At 36.8% G+C, this 27,368-nt stretch overlaps 1 protein-coding gene across 1 annotated transcript in view; it reads left to right on the forward strand.

Annotated features, from left to right (window-relative positions):
• The window catches only part of STAG1 (stromal antigen 1), a 185,061-nt gene that overhangs the window by 124,475 nt on the left and 33,218 nt on the right, over positions 1–27,368 (forward strand). The window contains 11 exon segments of the mRNA XM_050712522.1: positions 1,172–1,251; positions 3,795–3,902; positions 6,039–6,153; positions 9,053–9,170; positions 10,311–10,414; positions 13,365–13,457; positions 13,580–13,669; positions 13,851–14,054; positions 16,087–16,157; positions 21,509–21,596; positions 23,128–23,208. Coding sequence (XP_050568479.1) covers positions 1,172–1,251; positions 3,795–3,902; positions 6,039–6,153; positions 9,053–9,170; positions 10,311–10,414; positions 13,365–13,457; positions 13,580–13,669; positions 13,851–14,054; positions 16,087–16,157; positions 21,509–21,596; positions 23,128–23,208 — 1,152 coding nt within the window.

Raw genomic sequence — 27,368 nt, forward strand, 5'->3', positions numbered from 1 at the left:
TAAGTAGAAAACATTTAAGACAGCCACAATGCATTACTTATATACTATTTCTAAATTTCAATATTGAAATAAGCATCTGTTGCTTTATATACACAGTCAGCCTTTTATGCCTGGAAGAGTAAAAAAGACGTAAACACTTTATTCTGTTCTGATTTATTCTTGGCGACTTGTGCTGTTGCTTTCTAATACACACTTACTTTTCTTCTTTTCCTGCCTTCTATTTTTCACATCCCCAAATATCATATATTAGTACATAGTCCTTTATGAATCAGTTCAAGTCACAGAAATAAAGTTTTATTTCACATGGCCCAATTTATTTTCATTAACTTGATCAGTCAAACAAAAAACATCAAGACATATGACATTTTTATGGATGGATAGAAATTCTCTCCACATAGGGAGGACAGCAACATTTGCTAATCACATGTATTGTAGGTAGGCAGTAAGCAAACTCAAACTAAGCATATAAAGAACTTCAGGGGGCTTCTCCTCGTAACTGCTGGGTCCTTAGAAGGTGTAAAATCATCATATTTGATAAGAAAATTGTATGCTTTTCTGTGCTGGAAGGAATATAGGAAAATACAAAGTCGTACCACAGAATTTCCCACTTGCTTGTGGAAGGTCTGTAGTGTAGTAGTTGAGGCCAGCTTAAAACCTTACAGTGTTTCCAGGCATAAAGGCCCCAGCTTTATAGGCAATATGCAGGTGCATATATTCATGTGCAGTTTTCTGCACAGTATTTCCAAATATGCATAATGTGCAATATTATTGCATATATATAACTTTATCTAAAATTATTTGTTTACAGGGGAATGAAGTAGGGCATTTTTTCTGCCACCAACTCAAAACACATTCCTTCTGAAGAGAGAAATGTTAAGTAAGACCAATGCAGAACAATGTTTTAACTCCAAAGTCTTCTTGCTTTTTTCTTGGAAAGTATACAAGCTTTTTTTTCCCATTCCTGTGCACATACCTATTTTTATTTGTGCACATAGCACACAGCTTCCTAAGATGTAAATTAAATGATTGAATGGTATCAAAGGGTTTTCATGTGTCCAGTTGAAAGATCTTTCTTCACAAGAGTACTTATTTTTTCCTATAGCTTTCTAAATCGGATAGCTTTTTGTGTGTGTGTGTGTTTTTTTGTCACTGTAATAAAATTCCTTTTCAGGATCGCATTGTATCAATGACACTTGATAAGGAATACGATGTTGCTGTGGAAGCCATTCGATTAGTCACGCTAATACTTCAGTGAGTATTTTTCAAAATTAGTGTATTCCCTCTAAAAGTTACTTAAGCCAGTAATATTTAATTGATTTGATTTCTTCAGTTGCGTGATGAAGTTGTTCTGATACTTTACATTTACTATGAAGTTGAACTAAATATATAATGGTGTGATCACGAAGCTAAAATGAAATACTCAATCTCATAGAAACGCAATAGGCAAAGTATAAAAACATATATATTTATTGAGACTCTTAGTTTTAGTGCATCCACTGTTGAGGAAAAATGCCAGGCAGCATTTATACCATTTGCCAAGGGCAAAATGATTGTCCTTCCCAAAGCGTGCGAGCACGAGTTATATTTGCTGAAGTAATTCTAGTAGTAACAAAGCAAAGATGGTGGGTTAGGAGATTTGATTATCTGATAGAGCTGGGAAGAGAATCATCTGGCAAGTATGTTGACAGGGAGAAAATGGTTGCTTCAACACCCTTACTTGGGTTATGTGGAGGTGGTGGTACCTTGCAATTTAAAACAGTGGGCCTGGCAGTAGGAGACATGCTTCCAGGCCCCAGCTCTTTCTTACCCAGGTGCAGTGGCTTCCCTGAGGTAAAGATCCGTTCCACATGTAACCAGCCCATGCGCAGACTGCTTGAACCAACCTGTCTCTAGTAGCCTGTGACCACAGCAGCCTCATGAATGTGCTGCTGGAGGAACTCTTTCCTAAGGTTTTATCACACGTTCACTGAAGTGTGTTAAAAAAAACTCACGTTACAAACAGATGCATAGAACTCCTGCGTCATAGGTTATATACTTGGTGACTCTGAAGAAATTTTTGGACATGGAGAATTTATATGAAAGATTAGACTAGCTTTCCCTCTTGGTAAAAGAAATATGGGCTTCATTTTTTAATTATGGGTCACGCAGTTTTGAAGATATTAGACTTGTAATATCAGGAAGAAGGGGAATCTCATCTACTTTTATGATTTTAAGGCAAATATAACAAATATCACAGACAACATGTAGAACATATCTATCCCTTTTGGGATATTGGGAATGCAGTAAGATTTTAGGTCAATATTTTTCCAGTGCATCTTTTTCTTCCCTGTCCTGTTTTCTCTTTGGTTGTGGGATTAAAACATAGCTAAGTGCAAGCAATGCGCTTGCATCATTCTTGGACTAGAAGAATAAAGGTCACATTGAACATCACAGGGCAACATTCTGGCAGGTAGAAGCTCTGAAAAGATGTTACAAACAATTGTGATGGGGAATGGCCAATTAAAAATTATTTGTGGTACAAAGCCAAATAAGATGTATAGAGTCCTGATACATAAATGTTTCTGATAAATACTGACTAAACAAGGAGGGAAGTAATACTATTCCTGTATGCGATGTCAGTGCTATCATTGATGGAATATAATTACAGTTCCATTGCTCATAGCATTTTTCAAAAATACCACTGAAAAAGGAAAAATATCCTGAGTTTCAGAAAACTCGCACAAAAAATCTGACTTAAGCTCAGAAACTGCAAAAGTGCCAAATATGTTGTTTTCTCAAGACAGGAGTAAAAGATTCCCTGTTCTTGTCAATAAATAATTACACAAAATAAACTTTTCATCATCTTTCATCCAACACAGCATGGGGTGATCAGATTCACTTTCTCAATGTTGAAAATGAGAGTATATGTCTAGTCAGCACAGTAACTACTGTAAGAGTGATCGACATTTTATTGTATCAGCACTATTGTAATTCTAAGCCCACATCATGATTCAATCCTAAAGAGATTATTAGATGATTTTATTGGTATATGTTCAGTGCTAGTTGTGTGTTGCACGTGGTGATGAAATCTGGGTTTAGTTTTCTGCTGCCTCTGTCCAGGGAATTTCTGACGACTTCTCCTGTAGCTGAGGCAGATTTATTCACCTGGCCTGGCCCTCTCTGCAGCGGGAATTGGGAGTATTCCTTCCCACTCACCAGGCCAGCAGAGAGGTGCCTTCTGCCCAGCAGTGCCAAAGAGCAGGAGTGCCATGTGAAGAGACTTAACTCCTGAGAATGGAGCAGGACAGGAGGCTGAAGGAGAAGAAGGGTTGCCCAATTCAAACTTTGAATATTTTAAATATTTTATGAATTACAAGCTTTAAAAGCAAACAGACATTGAAATAAATAAATGTAATCAAGCCATTGCGTTTTCCTCATGTAACATTCTGTTTTCTTAATTTAATAATGCTTGATAATAAGTGCTTGGTATCTTACAGTATGCATACTGTAGTTAGTGTGGTGGTTTGAGTAATTAAGCTGGCAAGATTTGTAAGCAGTGATGAATTTTTTTACATTAATTATTGTATGTATTGGTACCACTGAGAGAAGAATATCAGACAAATTTTCAGTCTTACAGGCCCCTTAAATGTTTCCATATTTGGAAATTAAACCAAAGGCTTTTGATGTTAGTGTTCCTCCATCTAGGATTTTGTACAAAGGAAATCAGTCTTATAACTGTCAAAAGCAAGTTATGAGAGGTAAGGGGATTGAAACGAAACACTGGGTTTACTTGAGGTGTTTTCTGACTATTTCAGTGGAAGTGAAGAAGCTCTGTCAAATGAAGACTGTGAGAATGTTTATCACTTGGTGTATTCAGCGCACCGGCCTGTTGCAGTAGCAGCTGGAGAATTCCTTCACAAGAAGTAAGTTATCAGGTACCATGGGAGAAGACCAGATTCATAAATGCTTTCCAGTACTGGTAAGATCAAAAGGCAAAAAAGCAGGAGGACAAAATACACCAATTTATCAAGTTACATGTTTAATTTCAAACACAGGCTTACTATCTTTTTTAAAATAAAAACCTAAATACTTAAAGAAACTAGATTTACCTTTATCTTACTCTAGAATTCAGATAATCTTTACTAACTCCTCAAGGACGAATTGTAAAAGGCTGCACACACCTCACTATATTAAAGTTGTTTTAAATCCTGAAGTTTTTATATATTAATAATTAATAACATTGTTTCTAAATTCACTGACATCCCCTGAAAATATGTTACGCTATGATTCCATCTTTCATGTACTGAAAGATGACAAAGGAAATGACCTATTGTTTCCATGGATGTGAATCATACTGCACTGATTACTGTGAGCAGGACATTGCCACATCATGGTAGTTAACCTTCTGATCTTAGGGTTTGCAGTTAAATGTCTTTTAGTAGTAGTGTTCTTTTTCCCTCAGTGGTTGGGAGATTAAAATTCTGTAATATACTTATAGATACTATACTATCTACTATATAGATACTGCCAAGATACATGACAGAAAAAAAACAATTTAAAAGATCAGTTTTTCTTTGCCATTTTTTAAAAAAAAATCTGTGGTTTATTTGTGATTTAGAAATCTACATTGTACCTGTAAGCTTTTGTGGGTGGATTTCTGGAATTACATCTCTGTGATCAGACATTGTCTGTTTCAGGGAATTAATTTACAAAATTCAGTTACATTTAGTCCCCTACGTGATGTTTTACAAGGAAGTGGTTAGATTTTTTAAAAAATTACGTACTGAAATTCCCTTATAAATTCCTATGTGAAAAATAATTTGAAAAAATGACTAGAAGGTAAATAAATTTGTTTTAAGACATGTCTGTATCTTAGTGTAAAGACAAAACTTTATCCTAACTTTTCTTTACAATGAGATACTATGCTATGTTCTGTTAAAATATGTCTCTCTATATATAAGTAAATAACATTGAGGAAAAAATGTCCCATTCCTAAGACTCGTTTTCTCTTGGTTTCTGTTGACATGTGAGTGTTCAATTTTAAATAGAATCTACTTGAAGAATTTGGGATGGGATTTATCTTGAATAATTTTATACATTTAAATACCACTTTCCAAGTGTAAGCTAGTCAGTGGCTTCCCCCTCTGTAGTTAGCAAAGGAAGGCAAATGATACAGAAGATCACTGTCTGAGCCCTGAGGTGGATGTTTAAGATATTTCAGCACCTGCTGAGGTGCTTGCCTCTTACCTGTTAAGATGAGCAGAGGGAAAAAGCATGATGCCTTTAGCTAAAATACAAATGCGTGAGTAACTCATCCTTTTCAATGAATTCTGGTAGTGAAATCAGAATACTGGGTTTCACATTTAGTATTTGTTTCGTGGTTGCAGCTAATCTGTAAAAGCAAGGAGCGGTTTTCAAACTTCTCAAAGTAAAACAACCATTGCTGTAGCTGAAATGTAGGTATATCTGAGATCTCTGTAAGCTACTAAATTTGAGTGGTGAGAATAGTTTGGAGCTAGCCATATATCAGAGAACTCAATGCAGAATGTATAATTCACCTGAAAAAAAAAAAAAGTAACTTGACTGGTAGCTTGCTTTATCATTTGTGCCGCTGCTGGTACCTGAGGTTGTTTGTTTAATGGAATGTTAGGTTTATTTATACTACATCTTAGTCAGCATGACTACAGTGAAGATACAACCATAGTTCTTAAGACACTGTAACTGCTACCACCGTTGTAAGATTTGATAACTAAAAATATAAAATTTTATAAATTACACAAATATATGAAGCTGTGCAAAATCCTTCAATATAAATACGTTCTAGAGAGCTTTTTCTGGTATGAAATTCCTCTAACCCTATGAACTTGAAGATTCTGAAGATAAATTTTTCTCTTCAGGCAGGAAGAGGTCATGCCCTCTTTCCCTTGAAAAAAGAGCTTGAGATACTTTCACTGCGCTTTATGAACAAATCTGCTGTATCAGGAATGACTGTTCATCACGTTTTTGAAGAAATAAGATTTGTGTTGATAAACATCACAGCTCCTTCTGCTTATTTTTAGACTGTTCAGCAGACATGATCCCCAAGCTGAAGAGGCTCTAGCAAAGAGGAGAGGGCGAAATAGTCCAAATGGAAACCTCATTAGAATGTTGGTTCTTTTCTTTCTTGAAAGTGAGGTAAAAAAACATTTTTAATTTTTACTTGTTTAATAGAACCTGGAACTTAAGTAGTGACTTAGCAACATACAGTAACAAGTTGGTTGTTTTTTCATAATTTCAGACATACTGTATATTCTTTATTCTGCCCCCCAGCTCCTTGTCCATCAAGCAAATTCAATCCAAAAATCTTCTGCATGGTCTAGTTTGTTCCTGCATGTCCCCAGGGTACTTATTGCTTCATTGCTGGTAGTACAGTGTCTACCAGGTTTCATTGCTACATAGAAATGTTACTGGTTGTTTTGTTTTTTTTTTAGATGACCAACTCAGGAGTATACTTCTGGAGTTACTCTTTGTGAAGTAAAATTATTTGAACCAGAAAGGAACAAAATTACAATCAGAATCATGTCATAATTTGGAATGGAAAGGATCTGAGGGGCAATTTAGGTCAAAGTGGAGTCAGCTATGATACAAGATGAGGTTGCTCAGGGCTTTATGCAGCTGCAGCTTGAAGACATCTGAGGATGGAGACTGCAGGCATATATACAATTGTGTTTGATGACCACATTTAGGATGGGATTGTGCCAATAGTTTATGTCTATAGAGGTTACATATATGGGATATTTTATGGTAAAAGTACTAACAGTAATTTAGGCAAGGAAAGGCAGTTGAATGGAGGAAAATTTGAAAAAATAAACCGTCAGGTACAGAATGCTCTGAAGATACTAAGGGAGAAAGGTTTAAAAATGATACATTTGATTCAGTAATTAACAGGTGGCAAAGGAAGACTGAAAGAAAAGAATGACAAACATTTCTCAATAGAACGAATGGTAGTATTTTTTTGTGTAAAAAGCAAAAAGGAAGGTATTGCTACCAGGTGTTTGAATTTTTATGAATGCTTGAACAAAAGACTTGACTGTGACGATGAAAATAAATAATCAGAGATTCTGAGAAGGAAGGATAACATTTAGGTACAGTGTTAATGTTAACACTGTTTAGAAAGACCTTAAGAACCAACAAGACTTGGTGAAACATTGCTGCCTGTGTGGGCCTCCAGTCAGCTATCTAAATGTATTTCTAGCTACAGCTTCTTCAAAAAGTAGATTGTAATAGATTATTTTATCTTCTAGTGAAAATCCTGAGCTGAATGCAGAGAAATGATGAAGTTTTGCTACCTGATGTAAATCGCTCAGTGACAGGTCATTAGGTGAAGAGATCAAATAGCCATGGGCCTTAGATATGCCCACAGCCACTAGAAGATGAGAAAAACAACATACCCAAAGAGACTAATTGACAGAGAATGAGGAATATTTGTTCTGAAGATACAGCATAAGAAAATAGGCTTACTTGCCTGCTTCCTTAGGACAAACACATTCTTTCAGACTTCGGTGTCAAGGTTGCTGTTCATTGCCTGTCCCTCGCTAGAAGCTGTATCTGTTGATATGGCGCCTGTGCTGAACTATCATTCCTAGTGTTCTTCATGCCTTAAATCCATGTGTGTGTGGTGGGGAGTTACCTAGAATTATCTTGTCCATGCATCTGACAAGAGAATGAACTCACCTTTGCTCCCAAAGCCATGATCAGCAAAATGTTTTCTCATAGAAGCCATACGCTGCTTGCTGAGACCCTTCTCTCTCAGGGTTAGCTTTTGCTATTGCTTTTTTTGAGAAGGTTGTTACAAACAAAGTAGGATATTATGACTCCAGTTTTAATAAAGAGCTAGAGATCTGGGAGTTTTCATCTGCATGGGATGAGAAGATGTAATCACTGCAGTCTGAGAAGGTGCATTCAGAAGGCAGTAAAGATAACCCTATGACAAGCATCAGAAAGCTCTGTGACACGTCATTTTCCTCAAAGCTTACAGAAACTGAAAAATAAGTAGACATACTGGCATCCCCTTCCATAAGCTCTTAGGTGTTTTCCAGTTTAGAAGTCATTTCCATGTCTGGCAAGCAATTCAGCTCTGCACAATGTGTTTGTTACTTTTTAATAGTGTTTAAGATTGGTTTCTAAATCTGTAGAAGCCCATGGATCATTTTTCTCAGTTTACAACAGTTGTACTCATTCATATAGAACCCTTTTTTGCAATTAAAAATAAGTTACTGTTCATTCTATACCCCCTGAAATCAGTAGGATTTCTGCTGCTGTTTTCTGAGAAACCAGAATTAATATACAACACTTTTGGCACTCCATCTGTTGTAGACAAATCACAAAACTGTACCTGTTGATGACTTTGGATTGTTACATGGTTATTTCAAAATGTAAATACACATATAGCTAACATAAAATTTGTAAGTATCTTGTTTTATAATTACTGTATTCCTAAAATTGTAAATGTTCTGTCTCAGTTATTGATATATTGTTTGAATTGTGTTGATAAATACTGCCTTGTGTTTTCCTGTCTCAGCAGTTAGATGTAATATGAACACCATTACACAAATTTTCATTTTGTTGTCTGTTGCATTCACCCTAATATTGGATATTATACTAAAATGAAAAAATATTTCCATATCCATGTTCTGCACAGAAAAATAAATGCCTGTTCAGAAAGAATGTGTTACAGACCCTTCTTAGTCTCATGTCTCACCATCTCTCCTTTTTGTAATAGAGTAGGAAAGTGAGAATATGTAAGTTTTTGTCTCCTAAGTCACAACTTTGAGAGGTTTTTCACAACAAGCTACTTTATGGAAAGACACGCTTAATTGATTTTTCTTCCATTTTCCATTAAAGTGTATCGCCATTGTCATGCAGTTGTATCATTCAGATGAAGGGAGACCTTCCAGAGTTAGTTCCAGACTGAATTTTCTTTCCCCCTCATGTAAGAAGACATGGACACAGTCCATGCCTAAATGATTGTGACAGTTGAGGAACTACAGTTTGTACCAGAACACTGTACTGACCATTGCTTTGGATTTTCTAGTTGCATGAACACGCAGCCTACTTGGTGGACAGTTTGTGGGAGAGCTCTCAAGAACTGTTGAAAGACTGGGAATGCATGACAGAATTGCTCTTGGAGGAACCAGTCCAAGGAGAAGAAGGTATTTGTTTAACCTCTCTGCTGTACTGATATTGCACAGTATTTTTAAATATGCATTAAAAAGGTGTTTCACTGTGGCAGATAGAAGTATTTGTTGTGGTTTGTTTAGACAGCATATTTGAGGAAGTACAAATTACTTAGATTTTAATTTCATCCATTTTTAATGCACTCTGCCTCAGAAGCAGCAGTTTTACATTACGCTTTCCAACTCACGAAGGCTGCTGTAGTGTTGTTGCCTAATATTAAAGTCTAGGGTTCTTGTCTGAATGTTTAAATGACTAGTGTATACATGAACATTTCAGTAAATTCAGTAGCTAATACAATTTTGAGTTAACAGGTACTTCAGGTGGTGTTAATTAAATACGGGGATTTTCCAGACAATATTAAATCCTAGTGAATTCTTAAAAGGAAAAAAATAAGGGAATTCTTTTGCAATTAATTTTGTATCTTCTTCGGTTAAGAATAGATCTGTGGGCATCAGGTAGCCAGGGAGGTTGGTAGCAAAGAGTTCCTAATGTTTGTCATTCAAAGTCCCTTATAATTCTTTAGGATTTTCCTTCTTCAAGTACCTTCACAGTGGTTAGGTGGTTGAAAAACCAATGTAGTCGGTCATCTCTGTGTTTCAATATCTGACTTTTGGTATTCACTGCTACAGTTGTGGTCTTTTATTTATATGATAATTTCCTTAGGAAAGGACCTGGCACTTTGGTTCTTTTGAGGTTTCTGTATAGCCTAGTGGGGTTTGGCACTCTAGATGTGACCAGAAGTACTTCAAAAAGACCAGAAATAATACTTCATGATCGTGCAAATGTTTTGTAAGGAGTGACAGTGAATAGTCAGTCCCTCTCTGTTCTCCATGACACTCATTATTTTATAGATCTTTGTTGTATTCCTCCCCTTCATTCATCATTTTTCCAGGCTGCCTTTCTCTGGACTTCTTTCAGTTCTGCCATATACATTTTAAGATGATGTGACTAGTAATGCACAGAGTGAGCAAGCAAGCTTTAGTTTTATGAACAAAATGATGTCTGTTTTTTTCTCTCTTCCCTGTATTTTACAACTGCATTCACAGATTTGTCTTCTTTAGGATGCCTTTCAGGCATCATCAAAGCTGATCTTTGTTGTTCTCTTCCCTCCGTAGCAATGTCTGACCGGCAGGAGAGTGCTCTTATTGAACTGATGGTGTGTACAATCAGACAAGCTGCTGAAGCACACCCTCCAGTAGGCAGAGGCACTGGCAAAAGAGTAAGTGGTACTATAATGGGTAGCTCAGACCTGTGTGTGTCATTATGTTACCCTATTAACATAAAATATTTTTCCTTAATTCCACATTTTGACACTTCTAAATGGGATTTTTATAGTTGGTGTTTCATGTGAACGTTTTTTGAAGAAAAATAATGATCTGTTTTTAGATATGTTTAGTTTTTTTCTTTTTCACTTTGGGTTTTGCTTTGATGGCTTAAGTATTGCAAACTTAGAGCATGAAAATCTTTTTTAAATTATTTTTAAATTTCCTTTTTATCATACCCCTGGCTTAGACTTGGAATCTACCAGCATCTACAGCCTTCACTGCTCATCTAGATTAGAGCTGAGAGTGTAGAACTCAGGAGCAGAACAAGATTATCTTTGGCTGTCTTCATTAAAAGGAATGTGCTGCTAATATAGACATAAAATTTGCAGAAGAAGCCAACAGTAGCTTCATCTCAAGAGTAGTTAAGTACTGGAAAATAGGCTGGGCTGAGTGGTTGTGCAGTTTCCATTCCTGGTGGTTTTCAAGATCTCACTGGACAAAGCCCTGAGCACCATTGTCTGACCAGAGCTGGTTCTGAGCAGGAGGGCGGGATGGGACTGCAACATTGCAAGGTCCATCCCAACCCGAATGCTTCTGTGGTGTTATGTATCCATCCTCTTAGGCCTTTTCCTCTGAGTGCTCATAACATTTCAAAATTTGATATAATGACCCTACTGTTTTCTAGGTTCTTTTTTATTTATGATATAGTGGCTCTTTGGAGATCTACATCAGTTGAATTCCATTCCTAAGGCTAGGCATGCACTTTAAGCATTTCAGTGTAAGTCACCAGATCAGGGTAATCAACAGCTTTCACCTGTATTCTCCATAAATAGTGTGTTCACATTCCAAAAGAGTCTCAGCTTCCCAAACTTATTTCCCTGATTTTTTTAGTCCCCCTCTTATTTACATTAGACTGTAATGAAATAAAACCATGTGAACATTTGGTACTTCTGTTAGGTTTTGCTCTGAATAATCACAACTAGATTATTAAAGGAATCCTCAGAACTACTTAAGGTGAAATCTAGAGATAGACTTATCACAATTTATTGCTAAACTAAACACAGCTACTTAGCTTCTTAGTTTTTATGTACCAAAAACAGATTAGCATTATGTCCTGAAACAGCATGCCAGGAAATGTTCCAGGAAGCCATCAATTTAAACTTGCTTTTTGTACTCTATAGTGCATATTCTAATAAATTTATAATTAATTAAAACATTTCAGGGATAAGGGGGGCAATCTACAAAGGTACTGCCTCAGATTTGCATGGGCATGTAAATATCTGCTGTTACTAAAACCATATTGCAAGTATAACTTTACTTCATGTTTTGCCTCTAGCTGTAAACCATTCTAGAAGATGAAACAATCTTTAAATTGAAGGAAATATTCATGTTTGTATTTTCTGTTTGGAGCACCAAATAATGTTACTATTAGCTTTCTGGGTAATTTTTCTCTCTCAAAAGATCCACATTTCAGTTGACTTCAGAAAATTTCTTAGTCTTAGATTTTCAATGTCTCTGTTTTTACAAAGGTAAAGAATAAATGTCACCTTCGGAAGGATGATCAAAAGAGCATCAAGATCATCCTTAGGGACCCAGCTTAATTAATAGCGTCACTGAACTGAGCAATATTTGGTCACCAGGATATGACTGGGTTGTTCGGGTGTGGGATCCTGAGTTGCTAACTGCCTGAGTTGCTAGCTGCATTCGTCTTGCCTTCTGATGAGCCAGCAGTTTTTGCTGGCATGGGCGGGTGCTGCACTGTGTGCTCGTACGGGAGTTGTATTTGCTGCCCTGTGTATCCATCTGCTGTGTGCTATGGAAGTGTTTTCTGACCTTACTGACAAACCTTTAGCTGCTCCCCTTCACTTCCATGGTCATTTGGGGTTCCTGCTTACCCAATAGGCTACTTGTCATCCAAGCACGTTTTGTTTCCAGCTGTTCCTTCTGACTCAGAGGTGTAGGTATGACATTTAGCTTTTGCTTCTTTTCAGTTAGATCATGAGTTGTGGGTTGGTAACTGCAGAGATCTCTTGACTTGTCAGTAGAGGTTTGTCATGTTCTTATGATCTCACTAGCATATTCTCTGAGCTGAAATGGGAGCAGATTTCTAATTATGCACTCATGTTCTTGTGAAATAGTTTCCACTCTGACTTTAGCTTGTAACCCTTACTGTGCAGTCTGGCAGCTTTGCTATATGTAAATCTTCAGCTAACTTTAATATTTTGTTATAATTATTTGTTTTCAAAAGTATTCTATATGACCGCTCTCCTTTTCTGAAGCCAAGAAGCCAGCTCTAAGCTTTTATGAATCGTGCTGTATTGATTATTATCTATCTATTCATTGTTTCAAGGTGATTTTGTGATGACAGCATTTGTAGCTTCAACATATCTGTCACTGAAATTTGTAAATGAGTTCTGTGAACTTGGATGCATGTTCTCACTGAGAATAACATTCCAGTTTAGAGATGAGGCCATTAATCTGTTAATGAAAATCACTGTTACAGTGTGGTTTGGTTTTGGTTTTCTTAATTATACTTCAGTTCGCCCTGAGGTCTTACAATGAACACTTTGTTTAATGTGTGAGAGGCAGAGCTCAATTCATTTGGAAGCAGTAACAAAGCTTACACTGACTTGGGTTATATTTGAATTTCAATCCTAAAAACATGTTGATGCGTAGCAACAATATCAGGCTGGATGATGTGATATTTTCCTTTTCAATCACTTCTTTTAGGACACATGGTCCTCCTATTTAATCACTCTTCATGTGTTTTTGAGTGTTTTTCCCTCCTCTTTTGATTTGTTAAAAATGTAGTTGCATGAGTTTTTGTTTTTAATATCAACATCAAAAAAATTAATACTATGTGAAGAAATTATATTTACTGTAGCTATTTTTGATCACTTGCAGGTCTTGACAGCAAAAGAAAGAAAAACTCAGATAGATGACAGAAATAAATTGACTGAGCATTTCATTATTGCACTTCCTATGTTGCTGTCAAAGGTACCTTTTTCTACAAAATAAATTGCTCACTGGCATTTACAACTGACTTTAAACTTTTTTATTTTGTAGTGTAGATGTTTATTTTTACTTCACTGTTTTGTTTTGTTTCAATGACGTTCTAGTATTCCGCTGATGCAGAGAAGGTTGCAAATCTCCTGCAAATCCCTCAGTATTTTGATCTGGAAATCTATAGCACCGGCAGAATGGAAAAGGTATAGTACCTTGGGCAAGAATGCTGGTTGCTTTCAAGTATCTGATAGTTATTCTAGTCACACAGCACTGTGCCTTCATTTGGCATATTAGCAATCTAACCTGGTGTATTTTTGACTGACTTTTTCTTTGAGTTTCATTGTTCAGACAAGGTGAAAGCTGAGCTTCTTTTCTGATCTACAGCATCTGGATGCCTTACTGAAACAGATTAAGTTTGTTGTGGAAAAGCATGTGGAATCGGATGTTCTTGAAGCCTGCAGCAAAACCTACAGCATACTCTGTAGTGAAGAATATACAATCCAAAACAGAGTTGACATAGCCCACAGCCAACTTATTGATGAATTTGTGGATCGATTCAACCATTCTGTAGAGGATCTGCTGCAGGAGGTTTGTTTCCTAAAAATGAATTTAGTTAGACTATGGAAAATACATTATGATAGACTAGAGAAAAATATTCCAATTAAGTCATGAAGTTACCAATGTGAAGAGAGAGTACAGCAGCAACTGTATCATAATTATTTGGAACTATTTCTTCATGTGGAAAATTCCCTGGACTAGCATTAAATCTGCAAAGAATTGATGATGTAAAACAAAGACCACAGGAAAATCCTACTTCTGAAAATGTATTCTAGTATTTAAACAGTTCACATGTGAAATGAAACGGATGAATAGGTGAAAGCTGAGGAAAAATACAGAGAAAGGTGCATTTACATTTATGCTTGGGGTGATTCCAGTAGTCCCAAATGGATATGCAGGCTGCAGAATTAAAATTGGATTAAGTCTTGAATGGAAGAGAGGATTTAGTCAAATATTTATGACGGCCTATTGAAAGAGCTTTGGAAAGTAGGAAATAAAGATACAGGTCTGAAACCTGGAGGTGTCTGGGATTTTCTCCCCCTGAAGAAATTATTCTTCAAAATGCATAAGACAGAATACATTAAATAAGGATAGAAACCTTACTCATTTTTTCTTGCTTTACATAAATTTGTGTAGCACTACCTAATTTGTTGTAATTCTCCTGCTTTTTAAACATAATTTAGGGGCTGCGTAGATCTTTTTCTGCACATCATATTGTCATGCATTGTGATAAATCCACTTAATTTTTGATGTACATTTCTAGAAAATTAAGCTACGGTCTTTCTTTTAGAACTGTGTATTAAATAAATTATTGTTTTTTGTCTTTAAGTAATATGTTATATACATACAAACTTGTCATTTCAGACTAGATAAAAACTGAGTAAATAAAAATAAAATTTTATTTATAGAGTAAATAAAAATAAAGATGTATGACATGGAAGAAGATGTGGAGACAAAAATAAGACAAAAGTGAGAGTAAGCAAGAAAGAGTATAGCAATAGCAAGGATTTAAAATGCTGGCCTTTTTGATATTCTCTGCAGGATGATTCTTTGCAGAATAAATGATTTTCATAAGTTTATTTTATCATTTCAAAGAGATTTTATATTTGAAAATTTGTATACTTGTAATCAAGCAAGTATTACATTGTTTTACAGCTTCCCACTAGGTTGATAATGAGAGAAACATTGATTGACAATTGCATCTGAAGGCAGAGAGATGTTTTAATTGTTGGCCTTTAGCTGGAAAACAGCTAAACAACCGTTCTGATTGATCAAAACAAAATGGAGAAGAATTGCTTTAAGTGGATTACCTATTTCAGAGAATTGCTGGAAGAAATAAGTTTCAGAAGCACCTTAGTTCCACTTGTTTTTCAGTTTAAAAGAAATATTAGGATAATGATATTTTAAAACGTAAAAAAATGAAAAATTAAAGATTTGTTTGAGTTGTGCAGTATTTATTCTTGGACTCTTGTCTCCCCAGATTTGTAAATCTTAAAACCAAAAACAAATAACAAAAAAGCTTCCATCCAGTTCTGACTATTTGTCATTCTGTGCAATGTAATTGTCATGTATTACAGTGTGTGACACAGTGAATATCAATGAAGGATATGAAAAGAAAGGAATTTTCCCACTGACCATTTTAAAATACTTTCTATTGACATCTGCAGGTATCTGGTGCAGAGTGAAGCAAGCATTCGGCTTCATACTGGTAGCACATTCTTCAGCTCATGGTTAAATTGCAGTTCAGTCCTTTCTGTAAAATTAGATAGATTTTATTTTATTTTATTTTATTTTTGTCCAGGGAATGGTTTCTACTTCTGGAGGATTCTGGTTTTGTTTTTGGTTTTTTTTTTGCATATTGTTGGGTGATCTTGCTTTTCCTAGTGCTATGCAGTAGTTATTTAATTATTATTATTACGGAATCTAGACAGAAGTCACTGTAAAATTTAGATTCCGTTTTGCTGTCAACATAAAACCTCAAAGAAATGTGCTCCTCTCTATGCAGAAATGTACTCTCGGGTGAACTGCTGAACTCCATTCATGAATTTCTTTTCATTTTCAGGGAGAAGAAGCTGATGACGATGACATATACAATGTTCTTTCAACATTAAAGAGGTTAACCTCTTTTCACAAGTATGTGTTTTGTTCCCTTGAGAATTTGCAGTTATCATTTCAGCAAGTATAAGCTGGTGTCTGGTGTTAAAAAATGAGAAAATTTAAGGTGTAAAATACAAAATAGAGATTGATGAATGACTGGTGGCACTTGTACTACTGCTTGGATACATCAGTGTCCTTGGTTAGTTAATGGCTACTTTTACAGATTTGGTTTGCAAATGGCATAGCCTCCCTTGCACTAAATGATTTTATACCTGTTCTACCACAAAAATGATACTCTCCTGCATGACATATAGTCAGTGCACAAGGGACACTTCTTATCTCTGGCATCTGTGGATGCAAAATAAATCTTTGCTTTGACCTTCAGTTTAGAAAGGCCCTGGAGCAAGTTTTCTCAGTTTCTCAATGCCTTTGAAGTGTTTCTGCTCAAAATTAGGAAAATGAGCAGTAGTAATAATTAATGATTGATGATAAAAATTTGGAAGATGCTTTCTCTTCCTGCTGAAGTGCCAAGAATAGTTTCTTGTGGAGTTGTTGGCAACATTTTTACTTTGTGGGTTACACAGATTCTCCTTCACTAAGCTCAGGGTGAGCCAGCCAACTGGAACCAGGCAGCAGCTTTCCAGGGTTCTGCTGCTCTCAGTTATACCTTTGGGCACTCTCGTAACTTGTAGAGCAACCTGGAAATTTTCACTTGAATTGTCTGAATTTTGGTATATAGCACAAAGAACTAATCTTCCCCTTGTATCAACTATAGGAAGTAATTGCTCTTGTTAAGCATGTAGGAAAGCTTCATATTCAGATGTCTGAGAGCCACAAATCATTTCTTCCTTATGACAGGATTTGAGAGGATCTTTTTTCTGCCACCTCTTTTATACCGGTTAGTGGTTTTGGTTTGGGGGTTTTGGTTCTCTTTCCTTACTGTGCTTACTATTCACTTATCTTGAATCCTGTATTGGATCACTGTATGATATGGTTCTGAACTGTCTGCTCTTTGTTTCCATTCCAGAGGAGTCCCGCAGAGATCATTAAATTGTGTCTAATTTCTGTAGTGCAGCAGGCTGACACGTGCAAATTAGGTTTTCAGTCTCCCCGGTAACACACTGGAGCCACTTCTGCTTTTCCTGAGAGGACTGGTGAAAGCTGTAGTTCACAATGAAGAAAAAAGCACAAATCTAAAGACTTTCCTGAGGTTCTCCCATATCTATTTTTTTCCTTTAGTTTTCCAGTTCTCTAGAGAGAGATTTCAGATTCTAAACAAAGCTTTGTGGAATGACACACAAATTAGGGTAAGGGACATCTACCTTCATCTTTAAACAATAGGAAAGAGAAAAGAATCAAATCTTAAAAGAGCTGAAGAGCAGCTGTGTATCATTTCTCAGCAGATTTGTTATAAATAACAAATTATTATATAAAGATTATAGTTCAATGGGAATTTCTAATTAATATCTGCTTGCATCTAAAGAAGTAACGAAATCTTTTTATTACTCTACTGAATGTTACATCCACCATGACTTATTTGTGAAGGGAAACAATCATACCATCTGAGACAGAATTTTTGCCAAATCTTTAGCTATGAGGTTAGGATCTTCAATTCTAAACTTGCATTGAGCATTCTTATCTCAAAGTACAGTTGCTCTTGTCAGATACTGTCATTGTCTGTCATCAACTGCAAGCCAAAGTCAATGGAAGAAGTTGAAATTGCAGGCTAACAACAGATACCTTTCAGATCTTATAAAACTGCTCTGACAAAGGAAAGCAGCTGTTGGGGGCTTTGAATAGAAACAAGTCTCTCCTGTGTTTCAGTGACAGAAATTTACCTTATTTGTGCTTATGTTTCCTTTGTAGTTACTGCTTCTTCATACTCCAGGATTAAGTAACCCAGCAAGTTGGAATGACCATGGCAGGCATTATCAGAAAAGCCTTCCAGACCAAAAACCCTTCTGTACTGAGATTTCCCAAGCCTGAGCTAATCCTCTTTCCAAGTGGATCATTTCATGGCGATTTTTCATTTGGGAATGACTTAACTTTAAAAATGGATCCTTAGAAGATCGGGAGGGATATTCTGTAGACCATATTTGCTGCCCAGTTTTCCTCCCATTTAAGCTAATTTAAATCAAGTTTGTTAATGAAGTCAGTCAGTACTAGAAAAGCTCTATCTCCCTACATTCTGGAACGGTGCAACCAATTCAATGGGAGATGGATGTTTGGAAAGGCCATAAAGCTACTTCAAAAAGGGTTTGCAGCACACTTTTTAATAGAGGTCTTTTCATCGATCAAGGATATTCGTATTTCAATACGAATGAAATTCATCATTACAATGTTTATTTCCAAGTTTTCAGAATGTAATAATAAATTCTTTGAGGTCTTCTGCACAGAACACCTGGAGTAAACATCTAAGCTTGTTTTCTAAGATTGTTTTCTTTGCCAGAGTCTCACTGACATTATAGCATTTTTTTCTGTCGTTACATACATGGAGACAATCTTTCCATATAGGCTCAATTCATCTGAGCTTTCACACTTAATATATCAGTGCTGTAGCAGTTTGTATATCCGCAGTTGTTATTTAATCACTCCAGTTGATTCCATGACATGAATCTCAAATATCACCTCTTTTCCTCTGGATGTGCTCTTTTCCATACTCCCTTGTGTATAGAACATTGTTTCTTATTTAGAAATCAGGATTGTTGTTATTACTGGCCAGTAGTCCTCAAACATAATACAGAATTTGATTCCTCCCTGCCTCCACTCTGACTTCAGAAGCTTGGTGATGGCTATAGTAACTCTCCAGACACGACTTGTCTTTTTATCAGCATAAGCAGGATCAGGCAGGGCTCTTCCCAAGATAGGCATATTCGTGATCAGATCTTATCTTCCTGTTAGAGAAACCCCTCACTTAACCTTTTTTTCCAGTAGTTGACCAATACATCGTAACAGATTCCTTCAGACTAAGTTATTCAATCTGGAAGAAGTAGAAATTATGATAAATGAAACCTCAGTAGAGAAATAAGACTGCATCCAGCAGAGCTGTTCAAAGCCCAAGGTACTGCTTCTGTGACTTTGTGCTGTTTTAATAAGAGAACAGTTTCGTGGGCAGAGAGATCACTTCTGCTCCCAGGAATTTTTATAGGCTGCTTCTTTCCACGCTTTCAGAAACACTGTGGAGCTGGTACCTTTACTTCATCTGACTACTTTCTGGTTGAAATATGCCCCAGCAGACAGTGCTACCCATAGGGATGAAAATAAACCTCCTTTGATGAAGTGTTGGGCCTTGTTTTCTGTAGTCCAGGAAGACTCTGAAATGGAAGGGATTAAGATAAGGAAAATGCTGTGTTGTATGAATTTTCATTCTTGGAGCCTCCGTGTTGGAAAATCTGAACCTTTGTGGAGGATTGGGTTGTGTCCAAGGTATCTTTTTCACTATCATTTTGGTTGCTAAGTAGTTCAAAAGAGACAAAAGTGTACTAGAATATGTCTAAATTTAATGTGGAAGCTTTTATTCAAGGAAGTTTATATTGAAAAAAACACTCTGAAAATTGTCTCTAGTTAGTATTTTTCAGCTTTGGAAGCTGGATAGCTCTTCCTGAGGACAGTTGTAAGGCCAAGCTCCAAGCAAAAAGCTAAGGTGCCCCCAGCTGTCAGGATAATAGGGAATGCCCCCTGCAACAGCTGCCTGACAGGAAGGGCTCTAAAATGAAAAGACAGATGTGAGACAATTTTTCATTTCGTATTCTCTGTAGAATAATCTATGGTGATATCTGCCTCTGCACACCAAGGAGATTTTACTGCTTTAATTACAGTGCTGTAATTAAGGAGGTACAACTCTGCCTTGCTAGCAAGCCTGTGATTTGCTGAAGCAGGATCTGTGTGCTTTATATGACTAATCAGAGGCATTTCTCTGACAGCCTATAATTTATCTATAAAACATATTACTTCTATACTTTGAAGATAAATCCAGAAGGTGGGAGAGATGTCGCTTTTTTGTTTGTTGCGGGGGGTTGTTTGTTTTGCTTCATTTTAGATTTTCCTATAGTTTTTCTTCTGTTCATGGATCTTAATTAGAAGTTAAGATGCACCTTTGCTTAATGGCACAACCCTAGAGAGCATACTTCATTTATTTTCAGCTCGAGGACACTAAGTGCTATGTTTTCTGTGAAAATTTTATCAGTGAGGTTTTCCAGATTATGGGGCCAACACACTCCAGACTGGGAAACATTTCATACTAAGGGTCTCAGCAGGATCTCAGAGCTCCTGGTTCAGCCTCTGTTCGTTACAGAAGTAAAGAATTATTCTTTCTCACTGAGCAGGGTAGTTAATTATTTAAACAAAGTCAGGCAGCTCCAACACAGGGCAGAAGCAGAGGGGTGGGAAAAGTGGGCATATCTTGGCGATGAAGGTGCTGGGATGAAAGGAAGCCAGACAGATGAGACTGCTTTATCTAATTTAGACCAGCCAATTCAGTCTGAGCATCCCTTCTTCTTCCAGGTGAGTATTTTAATCACCAATTTTTTTATTATTTTGAGGTGGCATTCTCTGTTATAAACATATAAATGGTTTCAAATTTTTGGTTTTACTCTACTAGAGAACAATATTAAAACTAAATTTGTTATGAAATATAATTCTTGTCTTTCATGTAACCTTAATGTTTTGTAGTTTATTTAGTATTTCTCAGTTCTTTATTAAAAAACTATAACATAAGCTGTTGGAAGTGTGTAAGACTATAAAGTATATGTTGCTAATCTCATTTGTATTCGTCTCTGTGGAAATCAGGTTGGTACAATTGAAATATGAAACACTGAATGGAGGGAGTGGTTAACACCATCTCTGTCTCATATACATGTACATCATTCTGACTTTAGATATTCCAGGATGTTTAGTGATAAAATATAATATTTTTCGCCAAATGATAAGGCAGAAGATTATGTAATTTTTCCTTAAAGCAATTTTTCATTCAGTATACACTACTGCAGTTGGGCTATAGTTTCTGCTGCGTGCTAGAGAAGTGTCTAATGAAGTTCTGCCAAAGTTTAGAACAAAAGAGGCAACAATTACGATTTAGAGGCAACACTGAGAAGGGGATTGTAGCTACATTTAAGTAACTTTAAAGTTGCACGGTATGCATCAAGTTTACCTCCTTCCTACAGAAATACAATGTGGTAAAACATCCTTTTCCTCTATCATCAGAAAACCTAACTTACGCTTTTAACATGATGTGAGCTAACTGTGCAGCTGCCTTGTCAGCATACTCAATTGTCTCGGCTTTGCAAAAATACTGAACTGCTCACTGAGCTGTCAGGTCAGACTATATTCTTGCTGTGATGTGGAGTTTTGGGAAATATAACTAATCTCTTTATTATCTCTCATTCTAGTGCTCATGATCTCACAAAATGGGATCTGTTCAGTAACTGCTACAGATTACTAAGAACTGGAATTGAACATGGAGCTATGCCAGAACAGGTACCATCAGCAACATGTGTCTTGCATCATCTGAGGATTCAGTGTTTAAAAGACTCTAGTGATAGAGAAGTTCAATAAATTAATGCACTAGTGGCACTTATTTAGGGAAATCATGGAGTCTTAAATGAAGTTACTCTTGTAGTGAAGCACTGTCCATGAGGTGGAAAATCTTGGATACTGCTCTTGTTTTTTCTTTTTACTCTGTATGATTTTGAGCTACTTGCCTCACCTTTCACCTTTCTCATTTGTAAAGTAAGAAATAACTAATGTTCCTGGCTGTGAAAAACACTCCATAAATCATGATTTTTACACAGAAACCCATCATTTGTAAACCTTGGCTGCAGTTCAAATTATTGCAGTTATTGTGCATTGAAGGTACAATGGGTGCTTATGAAGACCACGAACCTTTCTCATTTCAGTTAGAAGCCAGTTGTTAATTCTAAACCAACTTCATTTAGGAAAAAAAAATCCATGACATCCGTTGAAGTGCTTTTGAGGTAGGAGGTGTTGGTAGGTCTGAGGCTTTTCTCACAGCCAACGGAGGTGAAAGTAGCTGGAGCCATAATAGAGACTGACTCTTCTAGCCAAACTCATTGCCACATGCCTGTTTCGAAGCCAAGGCTTTAAGCTGTGGGACCTTCTGCTCTCTCTGCATTTGCTACTTAATGCTGGAATTGTGCTGCCTGGAGGGAAGGGGCCAGCAGATAAAAAAAAAATGTTCTTGCAACTGCCAGCCATCTTTTCAGCTTCTGGGCTTAGTAGATACATGTGTAAGCTCCTCAAATACTTCTGTAAGGCCTTGGGAAAAAAGCTTCTGAAACCTGAACTCTCCTCAGTATTTCTTTCCTCAGTCCGCTGGAAGGAGTTTGCTGGAAAGGAACAGTTTGGCTTTTAGTAATATCTTTTAAACAAACATTTTTTAAAGCAGCTAAAAGCTGTTACAAACTTGACTTAGTATGCACAGAATCATTAACCGTTGGAAGCATCTTCATACTGAAAAGACTGTGGAATTTTTAACACCTGTTATAGAACTGAATTTTTTAAAAGACAATGATACTTTTTAGGACATCACAAATACTATCCTGTCTTTCCTTGAGAAAAATATTTATTTACTCTTTTTCGTTTTTAAACATTGGGCTACTAGTTCATTTGATAATGGAACAAATTTCAAGGCATTTTACTCGTGAAGTAAGATTTAGAGGTATTTAAACAGATACTTTTGAAGTGAGATATGTAGATGTTGGGTTGTACATCTGTCATGCTGTGATGTCACCTTTTGCTGTATTCCCAGGCACAGTTTTCTGTTCTGTTTTGTTTCCTAGCATATCCACAGTATTTTTTTCATTGTAATAGGCTAGTTTCTTATTGCACCAACCTGACCAAGGAAAAACATGCCCTTGAAAATTAAAGATACTACCTGAGAGCTGCTCCTGTTTTTCTCCTCAAAACGCGTTATGCATTTTACATACACTTCACTGATTTGTTTGATATTTCCAATATGCTCAGATTCTGTGTGTTTCCTCTGTTACAGATAGTTGTTCAGGCGCTGCAATGTTCGCATTACTCTATTCTCTGGCAGCTGGTAAAAATCACTGAAGGCTCCCCTTCCAAAGTAAGTAGATTATACAAACTTTGCTGAAGAAACACAGCTTAACCTAAAAAGACATAAGACCTGATTCTCTTTAACTCCGCCAAGTACAGTCATTTCATGCCCTTGTGAAGCTGATATAAAATGTTTGTGTTTTGACTTACTCACTACTTTAAGATCTGTTTAATATCATGCATATGTCTCAGTAAGCCAAACAAACAGCAGAGGCTTCTCTCCATCAGGATTCGATACTAGTTGATTTTTATATTTTTATTGCTGAAGATACTTAATGCACTTTATTGTGAGTTTGCAGTTTGCATGAATGAATAAGTTGACAATGCTTGCCTAACAGTTGCAGGCAATGCTACTGATTTGTACACCACAGATAGCTTAGTATTTTTGTGTATTTAGCTTGTTTACCTTTTACATACGTCTTTCATATTGCTAAATATAAATGTAGACTTACTAGCAGGTGACAATACTAATAAAAAGCAAGTGCATGCAAGTGTAATCCACTAAGGACAATGTTACATGTAACTTGATCATTATACTTAGCTTTTCCAGGTCCTATCCTTAGCAATTTCTCAATGAGAGGCCAATATCTGGTCTTTTAGGACTTCTTCAGAAGTAACACATCACATTAAAGTTGTATGAAAACTGTAATAGTAAGTGTACTTCTCCATCAGCTTCAAAAAGTGCTATATTAAAGTACTAATAAAATCAGTGTTTTATGTACTTAAAATGATAATTCTATTGTAATTTTTTTTCAATGCTGACATTGACATTTAAAAGAGCTACTAGAAAATAAGAATTACTGATACTATTTATTCTGAATTTCGGAGGTGTTTTCTCAATCTCTTTGGCATGGTAGTAGTCAGTTTCACATTTCAATTCCTTATAACTGGAAAAACTGGATATATCCCATTTGGTTTAAATGAATTCAGAATCTCATCACAATAAAGCATCTCAAGTCCTCCTAGCTAGCAGCATTGTTTTCCCTAGGGAGAAATTTCACTTTGACAGAAGGAGATAAATAACTAAAACTAAATTCAGGAGGCCATGTAACACGTTAGCCTGTAAGTCCATAAAACCAACACACCAAATCTTGTTCTAATGGTTCCCTAGTAAAGAAAACTGGACTGCTCGTTATCTGTACTGGGTGCAGGGAGGCAAGAACTTAAGAGCACTTTGGTCGACCATTGAAGCCTAGGCGCTGTCTTCAACAGCTTTATTAAATTCTTCCCCAAGTGCTCTGATTGTTGGGGATTTGCTAGGTGACTTACCCACTCCTGAAGATGCCCAGCAACTCTGTCCTCCTGCTTTCTGGGCCTTTGAGCAGTGGATGCTGTCTTGCCCTGCTCTGGTTGTATAAGCTCAGAGCATTCAGTGAGCTTATTATCTCCTTTCACTGCATTTTTCCATTTTTTTAAATAAATACAGTGAAGTGGTGCAGTATAATATTGATCATGCAGAGTGATAACCAGTAGCATTATAGGAAAAAAGGTTTTGTGTTTTCTTGTCTCTGAATTTTAGCAAAAGAAGCATACTTACCATAAAATGCAGGTAGCAGCCAATGTATATGTCATCTATCTGTACAAGACCTGGTCAAGAGGTTTGCATTTTGGTATTTATGTGGTCTGTTGTTTGCAATTTTGGTATTAATGTGGTCTGTTGTTTGCAATGTCAACAGGATGGTCCAGTTAAACTGAAAGAGAAAAGGCCCTTTACTTTAGTAAATGCGTTTTTTCTTGCAGACAAGCTCAGTGCAGTTGTATATTTTTTCCTACTTTTCAAAATAGGATACATTTATATGATGCATTGTTTTATGAAATGGATGAAAAACAGCTTTGACCTTTCATGTGCTTCTAGTACTATTCATGTATTCTGTTCTGACTCATATTAGTCATTCTGTGGGTCATAGGAATTTAAAGGACTATGAAAGCTCTGTGGTGAACAACCATTTGAAGTACAAGCCAATTATGTTTCTGGAATCCCCAGTGAAAATCATAATCACTCTAAGCTAGAGAGCTCTTATTTCTGTAATGTTTGGGGTTTCACTTCACACCTACAAAAGTAATCAATGTTTTGCATCCTTAGTTCTACGGAGCACTCCATTAATGCCCTTCAGCTCTTTCTACCTGGACAGGAGCCTCAGCTTTGCCCACATGTGTTTGTCCTATGTGTTTTTATATGAAACTTTTAATTTTAATTTGTTGACTGTGAAAATGAATCCAGAGTGCAGTATATCCATCCTTTAATCTGTTAGATCATTTTACCCGTGGTTGTTTGCCGTGATTTAGGCTTACTTATAAGTCAGCAGACATTAAATGGAATCAATCACTTCAGAAGTAAGATGTATGGGAAGACAAAGTCATTAATGGGGAGCGTATCAGAATGAAGAATGGTGTATTTCATTAACATTTTGAAGTTATTCAGGCTCTTAAATGAACAGTTCTGACACATTATTGTAATATGTAGATCCATCTAGCTTTCTAGTGGTCCTTTTCTGTAGCTGTAGCTTTTCTATACATCTAAGGACATATGGAGGTGATGCTTTGTAGACTGAAGTAGTATCTTTAATAGACCAATGAATATAGCTGTAAAAAAATGAGAGGATTTTGGGCTCGTAAGCCCTTCAGATTTAAAATAACAGAAGATTTCAATGCAAAATATAAGGTGAGAATAATTTCATGGTTTCCGTTTAGATACAGACCAGGTAAGCTGTCTCTGAAAGAAAAGGAAAAGGTTGTTCGTACCTATAGGAAGGTGGGAGCAAGGGAATTGGAGGTGATAAGAAGTTACCAGGTGGGAAGTAGGAGCTGGATAGTGGGAAGGGAAGGGAAGGGAAGGGAAGGGAAGGGAAGATAGGTGACAGATGAAAAAGCTAACGGGGAGAAAATAATTTATAATAGGCTGTAAGACTAATCTGTCCAAGTCTTTGTTGTCTTGTATCTAGTAGATTTATGAATTGTGTTCCCAGGCTCATGTTTAGAAGATGATATTTTTAGATTTCCCTTGAGCATCCAGGCTGAGAGATCAGAGATGGAGGGATTGATTTGTAAGAAATGTTCATCCGCTACCAGCTGGGTCATACTCACAAATAGTAGTTGCTCTATTGCTCTTTCAAAGTGAGTTCTTTGAGCAGAGTTCAAAATTGCTTAATAATTTTGTTAATAATTTGGTTCTGGGGTAAGGTCATACATGACAGCTAGGGATATACAACTGGAAACAGAATCTTTTAAGAATGAAGCTATTCTTTATCTGGTATTCAGATGGCTCTTCCAGAAATACAGCTTCTCTCGCAAAAGGATTGCCCTTGTTTGGAAGCTGTCTGTTTAGATCACTGTGGCAGGCATTATGCCCAAGCCCAGGATACATTTATTGCTTTCTGAGGGACACTTTATGTTACAGCTGTTGCGCATGTCTTGGATTCTGGCTGACTACATGAGGCTAGGGGTGCTGGTGTGTAGGCTTAATATGTGTGGCAGGGAAAAGCTGTTTGACTCTTGTTTAAATCAAATTAGGGTCAAGACAGCTTATTGATTTATTAAAGACATGAAATTGACCTGCAAGCAGTGAAATACATTTCCAGGATCAGTATCAGCAATACAGCAGGTAAACCACAATATTTGACACTTCAGAAATGCTAATTAACATGTACACATTTTGAAGTACCCTGCTGGTAACTATTCACAATTGACTCCAATCCCCTCCCCAACATACACAATTCAGAGTTACACATGCATTTTAATTACACATGTACACCTCCACTCCCACAAGACGTGGGAGGTATATGTCCACTGCCCTTCTTTAGGGAGCAGGAGATCCCCTACTTACGCACGGCTGCTCTTGGACATGAGGGTGCTCCAGCTTCGTATATATCCATGCCACTTCCTCCAGTCTGCAAATCCATATGCCAGTGCAAAGCACTCTACAGAGTCATCTGGACACCCTTGAGGTGTGCATTCCCACATGTTGCACCCCAGACTGGCAGTCCTTCAGCTGGATGCAGGCTACTTAGGGCTTGCAGCAGGGAGGATGCCCCGCGAGGCCTAGGGAACGGTGGCAGCGCTGCGTGTCTGGCATGGTTTCACTGCCCCGCTGCTCCACCCCAAGGGGGCTCCTTGATCACAAATTTTCACAACTCTTTTGTAATTCTTTTCAAAGTGATTTCTGCTTTTCTC

This window comes from Cygnus atratus, chromosome 9, assembly GCF_013377495.2.
Source record: "Cygnus atratus isolate AKBS03 ecotype Queensland, Australia chromosome 9, CAtr_DNAZoo_HiC_assembly, whole genome shotgun sequence".
NCBI lineage: Eukaryota > Metazoa > Chordata > Aves > Anseriformes > Anatidae > Cygnus > Cygnus atratus.